The sequence below is a fragment of the Bidens hawaiensis genome, unplaced genomic scaffold (genome assembly GCF_021521415.1).
Source record: "Bidens hawaiensis isolate Kalapana, Puna unplaced genomic scaffold, B.hawaiensis_p1.1 tig00042273_1, whole genome shotgun sequence".
In the NCBI taxonomy this organism is placed as follows: Eukaryota; Viridiplantae; Streptophyta; class Magnoliopsida; order Asterales; family Asteraceae; genus Bidens; species Bidens hawaiensis.
Window position 1 is genome coordinate 119,412 of NW_027505767.1, and position 16,261 is coordinate 135,672.

At 32.2% G+C, this 16,261-nt stretch overlaps 1 protein-coding gene and 1 pseudogene across 2 annotated transcripts; both read left to right on the plus strand.

The window, feature by feature from the left end:
* Nucleotides 1-5,570: 5,570 nt before the first annotated feature.
* Nucleotides 5,571-8,484, plus strand: LOC143615209 (uncharacterized). The gene is made up of 6 exons (XM_077088391.1): nt 5,571-5,723; nt 5,824-6,091; nt 6,583-6,768; nt 7,595-8,028; nt 8,101-8,217; nt 8,314-8,484. The coding sequence occupies exons 1-6, from the start codon at nt 5,571-5,573 to the stop codon at nt 8,482-8,484; spliced, it is 1,329 nt and encodes a 442-aa protein (XP_076944506.1).
* A 1,711-nt stretch (nt 8,485-10,195) lies between these two features.
* LOC143615210 (cytochrome b-c1 complex subunit 8-2, mitochondrial-like) lies at nt 10,196-10,916 on the plus strand (annotated as a pseudogene). The gene is made up of 2 exons (XR_013150430.1): nt 10,196-10,330; nt 10,694-10,916. The product of XR_013150430.1 is annotated as a cytochrome b-c1 complex subunit 8-2, mitochondrial-like (transcript).
* The last annotated feature ends 5,345 nt before the right edge of the window (nt 10,917-16,261 follow it).

The window sequence follows — 16,261 nt, forward strand, 5'->3', positions numbered from 1 at the left end:
GGGATGTAAAGTTTGTATCATTTTCTGTTTTCTCATGTATTAAAGAACAAATACTTTGTAACTGTTATTTGATTAATCTATGAGTATTGATGTTTAGTATTGCTGTGCATTCAGTCGGTTTAGGTTTACATTGACCAGAACGATTAGTTTATCGGGTGATATAATAATTGCTCATAGGAATGTTTTGACTAGTTGCATTCAATACAAAATGCAATTGCCCTTAGTTGAGTCACACTAGTAGGGATTGTTTGATAACCAGTGTTGTGTGTTAGCGATTGTTGGTGCCTAAGGTTTAGCTCGTTAGTCAGTCTGTGTTAATCAGTGATAGTAATATGTTAGGCTGCATGAGATTACTCTTTGTGTGCATTCTTGAAACCCGTGTGTGATTTGTTTTTTATTAATTTCTTGAATTTGTTAAAGTGTTAATCAATATTGAAACTTAATCTTATTTGCTTGTTTGATCAGCACTACCAATCATACTTCATAATACTAGAACTCGTTTACACGATTACATTGACCACATACTCCTCGTGTTCGACACCCTACTTACCCTAACTTGCTTAGGTGATTAGGAACTTGGTTTAACTGTTTTTGACTAGATAGCAACAGTCTAGCATCATATTGGTAGAAAAGGGGTGCCAACTTTCAACATAATGGCAACATGTGATTTAGATATGTGTTTCACATTCGTATCGATAGGATGGGAGGGATCTGCACATGACACGCGTGTTTTTATTAACGCGATCCAGAATAGTAAATTCAACTTCCCACACCCACCTGAAGGTAATATTTGGAACTGTTTACATATATATTTGGAATTGTTTCATTTTACTCTTTAATAAATTTCTAACATCTTTTGTTTTTTTAACTCCTTTATCATGTAGATATTATTTGGTTGATAAAGGATATCCTGGCAGAAATGGATACCTTGTTCCATATTCTAAGACAAGATATCATCAATCTCAATTTCAAAGAGAGCACCCGAATAATATGCAAGAAGCTTTCAACCGTTCACATTCATCTTTACGAAGTTATATTGAGAGGTCATTTGAAATTTTGAAGAAACGATTTAAGATACTTGGTACAATGCCCAAGTATAGCGTGCAAACACAAATTGATGTTATTATGGCTATATTTGCATTGCATAACTATATACGTAATTCTCAAGAAGATATCATGTTTACTACAATGGAGCAACATCCAAACCACATACCACGAGATGAACTGGATGATGTTAGTAACCATGACACAAACACGAGCGGTCTATTTGAAGGAACAACGAATAAGATGAAACATCTTCGTAACAATATTGCTACTTTGATATGGAATGCACGACATTAATGAGTTAATGGTATCATATTATGGTCTTGGTTGTTTGTCAATGACTATGTTTTATGTAATTGAAAGTGACCATGTTTTATTTATATATATATATATATGTGTGTGTGTGTGTGTGTGATTACGTTTAGTATTATGTTTTTTTAGTTATGCCCATTTTGATCATTTTATACATTTTATTTAAATCTACAGATACCCTGCCAAACACCAAAATATATCAAAAAAGCTACAGCTACCAACTTCCAGGCACCAACTTTCAGCTAGCTAGTTTTGCCAAACATACCTTATATTATCTCTATATATAATAAATGAAAACAGGTTTGGACACATGTATACACTGTTTGGACACATGTCAGGCTTAGGTTTCATTTACTATCGTGTATGCCAAAGAGACTATCCACGCATCTCCATTTCAATATCCCGCCCAATCCCTTTTATCCTCATTCCAGTTCAAAATTTGAATCTCTAAATTCACTTTTACATCGGTAGCTGTTTCATTTCACTTCTTCTTCATCACACACCTTGCCCTCCATCAATCATCTGCTGTTGTTGCGGATCCATTACAGGTATGATTCTTCCATCATTTCTTCTTTATCAACATATCTTTTATTTTTGAAACCCTAATTTCCTTTTTCTTCTTTCTTTATTACTACTTTACTCTTCTGTCTCATTTACCACCGATTGCTTATAGTAGGTACGATTTCTACATTTTCTATTGTGTATCAATTTCTATGTATATCCTAAGTGAAATCATTGATTTTTTTCCTTGCAGCCCTCCTGTTCTTGACCAGACCCACAGTTGATGACACGTTCAACCGTTCGCTATTCTTGCCTGGGGTTGTGTTTGAAGAGGTGAAGAAAGAACTCAATAATATGGTCTATTGCTTGCCAAAAGTATGCTGAAGCTACCATTAATGATTAGATTCGGTGAGTGTTTTTATCTTTAATTTGAAAATATGTTAAAATTTAAGTTTTTCTGTGAATTTATACCTTTATGCAATTAAAGTTTTATTATTTACTTTTAATCTCTGTTTGATTCATGAAACCTCAATTATGTGGCTTTATTTTTGTTATGGTTTATTACTTTTAATCTCTGTGAGCTTTATTTGTTGTGATTTATAGAATATTTTTGTTTTTTAGTTCAGAAAATAAATAAATGAATATATCTTGTAGAGCTCAGTTCTTTGAAAGTGCTTTATAGAGTATATAATTATTACGCATTCACTTTGAATAAGTATTGTATGATGACATTTATAAGATATACACAATATGTAATAGAATTTGTATGATGAATTTTATTTGTTTAGTTAAGTTTGAACGGCAGAGACAAACTTGCTGATAAACTAAAGAGAGCTGACACACAATAGTTCTTAGTTCTTACCTATGCATGTGATTAGATTTTAACATCTGATTGGTTGACTACTACACTTGCTTTCTAAAATTAACGATAAGAGGTATTTGTTATGCATTATTTTCATATTACAGTTAGTATACATTGGGTTTTTATTTGTTTTTGCTTGATGATGTATAATGGTAGGGAATTGTACATAGCTGCAAGGATTGTAAGCCGTGGTTTTTTTATGTGTAGTTTAATTTTCATGTCGGTTTATTTGTTTTGCACTATTTGGCTTATTATTGTTCATGATTCTTTGTTGGTTTAAATCCTAATACTCGTATGATGTCATATTGGGTTACTTTTATGTCATATTGTGTTACTTTTACTTATAGATATTTTGTTGGTTTCCATAGTCCTAATACTCATTTCTTAGATGTGTTTATTTTCATAAATTTTAATATATTTTTTAATTGTTTTAGATGTTAATTTTTTTTAATTTTATTTTATTGAGTGTTGCGTTTGATGGTTATTAAATACACGTTAGTTTATAGTATGAAAACAATGTAATCTTTGGCAAGATGCACGTTGTAGGATGAAGTTTTGCTTCGTCTTAGGTTTGTTAAATGCATTAAAGAATTTGGGATTTGTTCATGTTTGTTCTCGATTGAGATTTATGTTGGTGTCTGTTATATAGGCCACATCGAACCGCTTGATCCACCTATTACCAAGGACTTGTGGGACAGATTGGTTCTCTGCAGATGAGATGCAAGAGGTTGTGAACATTATTCTATGTGTAAGTTGTTTAGCTAATTAATTGATACGAATGAATTTTAACTTTGCTTTTAACATTCGTACTTATACGCTTGCTCATTCTCTCCTCCACATGTCGCGTGAAAAAAGACCACAAATTAGCTCATCGTTGTTCGGTAACGAGTATCATTGTAAGTTGTCTAGGCAAGCCTCTCTTCGCTCTACACTGTGAGTTTCTCTACTTCCTTCCCATAAATACCCTTGGTTTTATTTTTTCGTTCTTACTTTATTTTATTGTGACTTGCATTCAGTAAAGAAAGTAAATGATTTAGGCTTCTTGAGAAACACAAGGACTATATTGTCCGAGCAAAGGGCTTCCATAAAAAGAAAGATTACTTGCAGGTGAAACTTTTCGTGACCTACAAAGTACTTATTTTTAAAACTGGGCCAACCGGCTTGTGTTGACCTACAAAGTGCGTAAATCTTTTTGTCTAATTTTAGAATATTGTTTATATAACTGATGCATTAATAGATTAAAAATCCTACTATACTATTAAAACAAATTAGTTTGCCTCCACATGTCCCTTTTCTATTGGATGATTTCCTTTCTTTTCAAATATATCTTGCACTTCTCTATTTTTCTTACCAATTAAATAAATCAAAAATAAAATTAATTACTAATAATTAAAATACTAATAATTCACATTAAAATATTTAATGTAACCAGTTGACTAAAACCCAGTTTCCAACTTTCTATTCTTTTAAGTTTCAACTACAATACATGCCCCTTTTCTACATACCTAACCTATTAACCTAATCAACAAATTATCCATTCAATCGGCCATTATTTGATATCAATCTGATAATGATTTCATTAAATTGTTCATATACAATCGACACCAGAGTTCGGATTATGAATTTGGCCATCGACGATAAAAGAATGGTCCGTTATTTTATAACAACGATTGATTTGATTAGATCCGGGAAACGATTTCAGTAGATCCATGACGATTGTTAATCATATATTCACATCGATGGTTAGTATTTTACATTCTTATGTTAGTATTTATGTGTCATTATTGTGATGTTTTAAAGTAGATGTTAATTTAGTTTTATTTAATATTGTAAAGGCACAAAAGAATCGGTTATGTCTGTTAAAGCTTTGGAGAAGATGATGGAAGATCCCACTGTACAAAAGATGGTATATCCGTAAGTTAATAATATCTTCACATCAATGGTTAGTAATTGATTCCAAATTTCAATTACCTTCTATGTTAATTTTTTTTAACCTATAATTTAGATTATTAACCTAGGTTAGTATTTTACATTCTTAGGTTATTATGTTGAAATGTTAATTGTTTTATGTTAATTAATATGTTTCCTATGTTTAATGTATAATGTATAATGTTTAATGTGTAACTGTTTTCAAATTTCAATTATGGTGTTTGTTAAATTTTTAATGTATAATTGATTCCAAATTTCATTTACAGTAATTGATTTTTATTGATTCATATCATTACTATAAGTTAACAACTTTTTAATGATTTCAATTTGAATTCAAATCCAACTTAATGTGTCTAATTTTGTTAACATGAATCGGCCATTTAATTTAATTGATTGATATTCATCATATTGATATGTTTCCTATGTTTATTGTGTAATTGATTCCAAATTTAATTATGGTATTTGTTAAATGTTAAATGTTAAATTTTTAATGTGTAATATATTCCAAAATTCAATCAATAACAGTATTTTGATATGTTATGAGTCATCAGTTATTATTATTATTGTGTTATAAATAAATCCCTATTTACATTCTCTAAATTGACAATATTTAATATTCGGTTATTACTACCTAATTAAGTAAATATCAATTATCAATTACATTTTTGAAATCCCTAATTGTATTCCCTAAATTTACTATATTTACACATTTCCTTTTAATCTAACAATTCAAATTTTCTAACAAACTCTGTTTATCTATATATACTATAACCCGAATAAAGCAAATCTCACATTTCTCACTTCGTTACTAAATATTCATATTTGTGTCATTCTCAAGGTTTTTTAATTTTCTTCAAAGTATAAATATGAATTATTGAATCTTTAATCTTTACTTTAATCTTATTTTTTCTCACACAACATCATGGAAGCATCAAACATTACCATGTTCAAGGATTTGGATGTTTCCAACAACGACTGTGTACTGAAGGTTCGTATTCTCAGACTATGGCGTTTGAAGGACAACAATAAAACCGGAGAGGATTGGTCCATAGAAATGATTTTACAAGATGAGATGGTATTATTCTATACAAATACAATTGTTTTTAGTAATTTTTTTTCTTCCTCATTGTTTATATTTAATAATTACATTGTTTGTCGTATTAATAATGTAAAAGGGTGACAAGATGCAAGCATATGTAAGGAAAGCTTGCATACCGAAACATGATGTTTGGCTAGGTGAGAATCAGTCATTGATTGTTCGAAAACCTTCACTTGGTGCAAATCTGTCAATATACCGTTATGTTGACAGCCCACACAAGCTCTGTTTCACATCAGCAACTCGTCTTTGTATTACCGATGAGTTTAAAGGTCACCTTTATGGATTATCGTTTGCTACCTTTGATGATATCAAAGCCAAGAACATACCTCAAAACGGAACAATAGGTTACCTTGATTCTTTATTAACTATATACTTTTAAATTCTTTACATTCAATCCTTACATATAACAGACCGTTTAATATATGTTTCATTATTTTTGAATTTTATCCTGGATGTAATCGGGCATGTCAGCAGGTTTTTTACCAACAAGAACTCATTCTTCCGAGAGTCACAACATCAGAATTGAAGAACCATGGAGTTTTCTGAGGTGAGGTATTATTAATAATATAAATTATCATGTATAATCAAATAATTCAGTTGTGTTAACTTATGATTTTCTTGGCCAGTGGCAATAAGATTTATCTCACTTTATGGGATGACTATCTGAAGCAACTTACCAAATATGTTGCTGACAACCCAGATGAGGAGTATCTCATTATCGTTCTCCAATTCGTACGAGTCAAATGATTTTCTTTTATTTTTTTAAAAATTTATAATACATTAGGAAATATGTTTATAAAAAACAACTTTGTAACAAGTTTTTTATTCGATACAGGTTTGTTACTTTCAGAGGCCCAACTAAAGAACCTCGCTTTATTTGAAATTCAAAACTTCCTCTTGCGAAATAATTGTAGTCTGCGTTGTTTTCCTACAATGCCTTTCCCTGATGATGATTCTATAACAGCATCAACAAATCGTTTTATGAACGAGGAGTTGTCGTACGATACACAAGTCATGACAGGTGAGTTTGAACGACTTTATAATTCATTAACAAATGAGCAACGCAATGTGTATAATGAAGTAATGGAAGTTGATGAAAAGAAGGGGGTATTTTCTTTGTGTATGGCTATGGAGGGACTGGAAAAACCTTTTTATGGAAGACGTTATCTGCTTCCATAAGATCGAAAGCGAAAATCTTTTTAAATGTTGCCTCAAACGACATAGCATCTTTGTTATTTGAGGGAGGTAGAACCGCTCATTCTAGATTTCTAATTCCTATAAATCTAACTGAGGATTCTACCTGTTCAATAACAAAAAATCCAGATATTTGCAACTTAATGAAGCAAACTGATCTGATTATCTGGGACGAGGCTCCTATGATACATAAACATGCATTTGATGCCTTGGATAGGAGTTTAAAAGATGTTTTAAAAGTTGGTAATCGTAATAGTTCTCAAGATCCATTTGGGGGGGGGGGGGAGTTGTTGTTTTTGGGGGTGATTTTCGTCAAATCCTACCTGTAGTCCAAAATGGATCACGTAGTGACATTGTTAATGCTTCACTTAGTTCCTCCCATATATGGTCCAAGTGAAAGGTTCTTAGGTTAACCAAAAACACGAGGTTAACCGTCGGTTGTGACCCATCAAATTTTGAAGAGGCCGCCCAATTTGCAGATTGGTTGTTAGAACTTGGGGAAGGTAAACTTGGTGGTGACAATGATGGTAATTCCATTATAGAAATACTAGATGATCTTTTGATCGGTTATTCATCCGATCCTCTTTCTGAGCTTATTGATTTTGTATATCCAGCATTATTGGATAATTTTAATGAAATTTCATATTTTCAAGAAAGGCCTATACTTGCACCTTTAAACGAGGTTGTCGAAGACATTAACGATCGATTTTTAACTTTATTTCTGGGAGAAGAAGTTGAGTATCTAAGTTCTGATAGTATTGATAACTCTAAAAGTGTTGGGCCTGGTTTCGATCCAGCATTGCATTCACCAGATTTTCTAAATGGTTTAAAGATGTCTGGTATGCCTAATCATAAATTGATTCTAAAAGTTGGTATTCCAATAATGTTAATAAGGAATATTGATAAGAAAAATGGTTTATGTAACGGAACTCGATTACAGGTTATTCAATTGGGGAGGCGTTTTATCGAAATAAAGGTTATTTCGGGTACTAACATTGGTCATCGTACTTATATAACCCGTAGTACTCTAACTCCTACTGATAAAAAACTGACAATCAAGTTGAAACGAAGACAGTTTCCTGTATCGGTTTGTTTTGCAATGACAATTAACAAAAGTCAAGGGCAATCACTAGCAAGAGTTGAAATATATCTTTGACAGCCCGTCTTGGTTTTAAAAAGCGTGAAGTGCACAAAAGCGACAGGGTCAAAAACTAAGGCGCAAAGCGTGAAGCGCAAAAGCGGCGAGCTTTTCGTACGTGAGGCGCAAACTGCTCATGTAAAAATTTGTTATGTATCCCATATATTTTTTAGCATCACTACCCAATATATAGCTTTATATATGATTTAGTATATATTTTACCTATAAGTATAGGCTCAAAAGCCTGGTGTACAACGTCCGGATGCACAAAACGTTGTCGTGTACATGAAGCGCGCGCTTTTTGCGCTTTTTTGTGCGCTTTTTGGTGCGCTTTTTGCGCCTCTGCTGCGCTTCTTGTACAGAGTGCGCCTTATGTACACAAAAGCGATGGAGCCTGCGCCTTAGGGCGCTTTGCGCTTTTTTGCGCTTTAAGCGCGCTTTTTAAAACCAAGCAGCCCGTGTTTACACATGGTCAGCTATATGTGACTTTATCACGAGTGAAGAGTAGAGTCTGTATTAAAATGCTTATATTAGATAAGGACGGTAATGTTACAAATAAAACTACAAATGTGGTTTATAAGGAACTATTTAGTTATTTATGAAATTTTAATTTTCAAGTTTTTGTTATCTATAAAATAATTGTAAAACGAAAGATATTTTGTTGTTTATGAAATTATCATTTTCAATTTTGTATTATGTAAATAGTAATGGTAGAAACAATGTTATTTTGGTTGTACGTATGTTGAAGTAACTTTTTGTTTAGAATATGTTATATTAACAACCATATATCATGTTATTGTCTCCTCGAGTGTTGTTGTTTAACGATTTATATATTTACACCCGTGTCGTACACAAATAACCTAGTTCGTTAACAAAACACTGTCTTAAATATGAGCACTTTTGGTATATATTTTCTTTAATGATTGGTTATTCTCTTTCTACTGATTGTTTAGCCGTCTTTACTAATGCTCTCAACGTTAAGTTGTTAGTAACATGTTGCAAGAAAAGTGGTAGTTCATGTGTCATAAGAAAATTTTATTTAAATGAAACTAAGAAACAATACATTATATGAATACTAATTAGTTGTGCCTTAAATATATAATGGTTTACAAATTGCACACTCAAGTATACACAAATTGAAGTTTTTGTACCTGCATGTTAACCTACATGTTTTTTTTGGCTTCAGTTGTCTAACTTCTTAGCATGATTTTTATGCTTCAGTTTAACAATGGTTACTTATATTGTGTGGGATTTAGACATGTAGTACTCTTTCATTTGTTAGGTTACAAAAAACTTCATAACATACAACAGCAAATACAAGTTTTTTGCAGTCTATTGGTACCACTACGAAGCGCGACCACTACATGAAGGCGACAAAAGAATAAAACAACCAACACACTTTCATTTTTTTTCTCTATGGCTTATGTTAAAAAAAAAAACCCTTAATGTTTAAATTTTGATCTTATGTATTCAAGTATGTTTTATATGATCATGCTTTCATTACTTTATACATTGTTTATAACTTTAAGTTTTAACATATTTCATAAATATATAACTAAACCAAAATATATATATATATTAAAATCAATTTAATACTTAAATTATTATCAAACGTTGTTAAACAAGTCATTCATATTGTGTAGATTATGAGCAACAAACTAAAGTTATAGCATATGATGCTCTTGCTGAAGCTTTTGCCATCCGGGTTCCACATCATTAAGAAGTTCAATGATCATGATGTGCTAAATTGTTTCCAGTAATATGGTTGCCACACTTAGTCACTAATATATAAATATAACTATCAATTTGTATATCCAAAGAAGTGGTGTAACACTAACATGATCCCACGCCACAACATGAGGTTAAAAAAAACTTTTTTTTAATTAAATTCTAAATTTGTTTTTATTATATATATTAACACATGTTTTAGAATTAACGTTTACAAACCCCGTGGGATAAAAGAGAAGTATTGTAATAATATTTATCCATTTTAGTAAAATACTCGTGGTTAGTGGAAAGCCCATTGGGCCAAAAGAAAACGAAGACGTAGAATAAATAAATAGCAAATTAGGGTTGGTTGTTTTTCATTTCAACAATCAAAATCAGATCCGATCGGATGGGTAAGATTCCGGTGAAGATAAAGGCGGTGACATACGCTCTATCTCCGTTCCAGCAGAAGGTGATGAGCGGCCTCTGGAACGATTTCACCCACAATTGGATCAGCGCTATTCTCCGTGCTAGGCACCTACACGTACGTAATACACCCTTCCTTTCCTTTTTATTATTATTATTTGATTTCAGTTATTATTATATCTCACAATCCCAATTAAGAAGATTTGTGTTTTTTTGGTCTCAAGAGTATACTGTTGAAAATGTAATTGTGACCTCGAGTTGTTTGCTGCTTATATCAATTAACACTTTTAGCATTCAACTCGTTAACCCATCACGATTAACACTTTTACAAGTTTGTACTATTAATAATAATATCCTTAAATCTGATTCATTTTAGGAGCTATTTGTGTTTCTTGAGCCATGGTGATGCTACATTTAGTGGGTTCTATTTTGTGCATTAGATGCTATTGCTGTTGAATGCGTACACTTGTTTTCCTTGTAGGTATGTGAAGAGTTATCAGGAAAGAGAGAAGTTGGCACACAGGTACTAGGTCATCTGGCCTAGATTGAAAGGGGGAAGAATAATGTGTATTTTCTTTTTTGGTTTCATGATAAACTGGTGATATTAAGTTGTATACTGCTGATATCATCTTCTTGGTAAGACGAGTTAATTTTCTTGTGTGATACTCCTGCCATTCATATCATATGGCTAATTTGTTGTTAAACTTGATGTCTGGTATTTTGAGTACAAATCTTGTGTCTGATTGCAACACACACAGACAGGTGTGCCTTTCTGACACGGTTTGGGATTAGGATCAGTTTTGCAAACACGTTTATATGAACGGGGCTGGGTTCTGATAAAGCTGTTGGCTTTGAGTGTTATTTTATCTCATCTTTATTTGTTTTTAAGTGAGTAAATTATGTCAAAGTTTTAGAGTTTCCAACAAATGAGGTTTTTGGGTGTTCTGGGCTTTCTTCAGCTTCAGGTTCGGCCACATTGATTTGCTTGGCAACGCCTCTGCATCACTTTGGTAATGAGCTCCGGCTTGTTGATGGGTTTGGTCAAACCAAATGGAATTTTAATGGTGAAAGTGAATTGGTTTGGGCATTCAATTGTGTTTCACCCCAGTGATTCGCTTTGGCCCGATCGGTTTGCGGATTCATTCGTGGCGATTGAAGAAGCTTGGGTGCTCTGTCATATGCCCCGAATACCCTTGTAGTTTTAAGTACTTTATAACTATTTATGTTTTGAGGTAGACTTTTTGTTTTAAAACTATTGTACAACAAAAGAATTAAAATACTAATGAGAGTGTCGACTAGTCCAATTTTTAAGTGCATATCGGTGGTCATTTGATTATCTTTAACCGAATACGAACATATAATTAAACAAAACTTTTAAGAAAATGTGCCATGTTCATTCAAAGCCTAAAGAAATAGTTCATGAATGTAAACAGGCAGCAAACATCAATGAATTGGTTAGACTAGAATAAACAACAAACACGCTTTATAAAAAAATGGTTGAACCTTATTTAGCAAGAACAAACTCAGAACACTTTGGTATTACCTTGAAATCGTGTATTACCATAGCTGGTGGATGCTATGTAGGCTGTAATTGAGTAATCGGAGATTAGCATAGGGAAGAGAGACGGTTAGATAAGAGATCTCGTGGAGTTGGAGCTCTAGTCGATGTGGAACCGAAGGCCGGAGCCTCAATCGGAGCAGGGTGTGAATAATGTAAATAAACGAATGACGCATGCATTTATGTTCATTCTTTTATTAATTATTAAATAAATTATTGCCGATTGGTTCCCAAACAGTTCTCAAATGCCTAGTTTGTTTAGGTGCCTAATAGTTATGGCTCATGTAGCACCATAGCTTTAAATAAACACCATATGTAGGTGTACACTTGTGCCAAATAAATGTGCAACAATATCACAACTTGAATGCTCAAGAGCCATTGGTTAATTTGGGGATGTTATGAAGGGTACCAAGTTGGATATCACAACTTGATATACGATGTTTGATTGTGGCAAAAATCAATATAACATAATACAACAACTATATAAACTTGGGTGTTAGAATTAGCATGATTTGTAACATCTATGTTGTTGGGAACTAAGGCTAAAGAGGTTGAGTTGCTAAGAGACTTGATATACGATGCTTCATTGTGGCAAAAATCGATATCACACAATACAACAAGAATACAAACTTGTGTCTTAGAATTATCATGATCTGTACCACCTATGTTGTTGGAATGTTGGGAACTAAGGCTAAAGAGGCTGACTTGCTAACAAACTTGATATACGATATTCTATTGTGGCAAAAATCGATATCACGTATTTTTATTTTGTGATAATGCTGCTACTTTGGCTAAGCCTTACAACCAGGTATATACAACTACAAGTATACAAATTTGGGTGTAAGTATTAACATAATTTGTGTGCTACTCATATAAGGAGTGATCTCAGTTGAATTTGTTCATTTAAACAAAGTTTTAGCAGTCACATAACATAGTTAATTTGTGAGGTATTCATTAATTGAGCTAATCATTTATTTGCTAATCTTATTTTTTAAAATCTATACTATATATAATGTATGAGTGATCGGCAAATTAAGATACTTAAGTTTTAAGTAATTTACTACTTAACTAACAATTGGTACAACTTACATATCATGTTGAAGACGGACAAAATAGTCCATTAGGCAAAGTTATTGGGCGACAAATATGGGGCGATGGGGGTGATAAGGGGCACGGACACCGCCCCTTTTTGAGACGAGAAGGGGGGGGGGGGTGGCGAGGAGAATTACTCGCCTGTTTGTGTGTGTGTTTATTAATATTATATGTGTGTGTGTGTGATTTATGACTACAACATCATTACACTCAAAAACAAAACACACCCTTTGCTGACTGGGCGTCACATGACGTTAATCGCCCCATTTTGTAGCCACTCCACTACACAATGCCTTAGAAAATATGATGCACGTTAAACTTTATTTCCCTAAACATAGTTACAATCTTAACCCCTCAACTTTAATTAGTTTTTGTAAATTTTAGTATTAGTTACAACCTTAGTTGTTTAACTTTTAACAATATATTCTTTTTAATTTCACATTTAATCCAACTTCCACCCACGATTTTTAAACGGTTATAATATTTTCATACGCTAATATTTTTATAAAAATCTGGCACCATAAAAACGAGAATTTTATTCTTTCTAATTTGAGTATGATATTGCTTTAGTTTTTTTTAGTTAAAAAATATTAACATTTACGTAGCGGTGTTTGCGATCCGGATTCGATGGTTTATTAATTAAACCATTAGTAGCGGTTTTTGGTCATCGAAAACCAAAACAAAACCGTTAGAAATTGAAATCAAACCATTATCATCAATTGTATGTGTTCCCACTGTATCGCGCAGACACATGTATAATATAAAAATATGACTGAAATGCACTCTCTCCTAAAAGTTGAACAAAAAGTTATATGAATATATTTTATTTATCTTTGGAACTTATACATATACAAGTCATATACAGGTGCCTAGTTTGAGGCCCGTGTATTACACGCGTAATTTTTGAAAATACAATATTTAATAAATAACCAGTATACAAGAAACAATAAACCCGTTAAACTCTACTAATACAGTCATTGTACAATAGTCTGTAAAACAATTGTAAAGTAAAATATAATTATAAATATAAAATGATTGAATAAAAGGGAAGTAAATATTAAATTAACAAATTTTAAAGCATAAATTTTAAGAATGATAACTATTATTTTACTATTATAAATTTATTAAAAATGATGAGGTTTATTATAGGAATGAAAAGTGACCAAACTTGTAGCATTTTAGTAGAGAATATAGATATTGTATACACATATAAACCACACGGGTGTAGGTAATCAATTAAAACTGGGAAAAAATTATGAACAAATTAGTTTAATGATTCTTTTTTATACATTACATGCACGTTTATACAAAAATACGAAACACCAAAAAAAAAAAAAAAAAAACTAAATGGTTGGGATATGTTTATGTTAGTGTCCAATGGACCTTTATCTCATGAGTGTGTGAATATTAACCATGATTAAAGGCTGAAATACACTAGAATATTCAGGTTGTCTATCTTTTGCAAATCACATACTTATCAGTCTGTTACATCATACGTCTTTACAAAACAAACTTTATATCATGGGAAAATTCCTAAAATATCCTTTCTTTAGAGATAAATTTTAAATATGTTCCTTAAAAAGTTAAATTCCATATTTGTTCCTTTACTAATATTTCGTCGTCTCAACGTTAGGAGTTCGAGATGACATGTTTCTTAACTTGTCGTTTCACCGTCGTGTTAGCTCAACACTCATCGTCTCACTGTCATGTTAGCTCAAAACCCGTTGCCTCCTCGTCATATTAGCTTAAAACTCTTCGTCTTCCCACCATGTTTAATTTTATTGGTTTTTAAATTCTTGTATATTGGATTTTGGATATTAATACAATTAAAAAAACTCATGCATATAATCAAAATCATTTTATGTATACCTTGTTTAGATATAATTGTTTATATAACAAGATATATTAAATTTAAATTTTAAGCTAACATGATGGTGAGACGATCAGTTTTGAGCTAACGTGACGGTGAGAAGACGAGTTTTGAGCTAACATGACGCTGAGACGACGGGTTTTGAGCTAACATGACAGGGAGGCGACGGGTTAAGAAAATGTCATCTCGAACTCCTAACGTAGAGTCGGCGGCATGTTACTAAATGGACAAATATGAAATTTAATTTTGTAGGGGACATATTTAGAATATCTTTTTAAAGAAGGTACATTTTGGTCATTTTCCCTTATATCATATAGCATGTATAACTTCTGACAAAACAAATCACACTAGTGTCACTTCAGTCGGTTTTAATAAAAATTTAAATGATTTGGCTCTGTTTATGTTAGTGTTCAATGGATCTTATCTTGTGTTCAAGTTGTTGGCCCAGACAAATCAAACAATCAGATCAAACAAACAAACACGAGATATTGGGATAACAACCCTCGACTTTTTTCGTATAACCAAACGAACTTAACAAACGAACATAACTTCACTAACATACAAGGAGAAGAGACTTCTCTTGACTATATCAAATAAAATTAATAATCTAGGCCATATTTATATACATACTAAACTTGTTATCCAAGACAAACCTAACTTGAAAAACAAGACAAACATATTCTAGAATAATCCATAATATTCTTACCATACTAAACACAAATTAATATAAAACTTAACAAAACAAACCCCGAACTTTAATCAATTAACTAATCAAGATCAAGTTTTCATTCACCCCCTTAATTTTGAATTGTATTTCTTCTTGCATTTGTTCCTCCTTTTCAACTGACTATAACATATTTGCTTCACCGATTCTTTAAACTTAGCATTCGTTCCTTCAGTGCTTAACTTTGAAGCCATGTTGCTATTTTCTTTCTCAACTCGCTTCTTCTCATAAACTCGTTCTTGACCAATACTTTCACGAACTCCAAACAAATCATTTGGGATCGTTCCAAACCAAATGTCCCTCAATTTCATAATCGGTTTCACATTATGACTTTCTTTCTTTTCAACTTCAAATCTAATATGGTTACAACATACATGAAGCTTGATGTTGTACGTTCTATTCAGGTTTCTCTGAACCTTCATCAACAATCTTCCTTTCTAATCATATAGCCTCAATGTCCCATTGGCTATTTCAATCTTATATCCTTCTTCATCCAACTTTCACAAGCTAAGAAGATTGGTCTTCAACTTACGTATATAGAAAACATCACAAAACGTTTTCTTTTCACCAGTCTTACTGACCACGGTCATATTACCTTTACCTTTTATTTCGATCTCGAATCCATCACCAAACTTCACTTGACCCGAAACTTGTTCATCTAAGGTAGTAAAAAACTATTTCCCTGGCATATGATGACTTGCGCCATTGTCTAAGTACCACGTTCGTTCATTCTTTTCAAACACACCAGAGATAACCCTTTCTTCATTCAAACTTACTTTCTTTATTGAACAAACTGTCATGAACA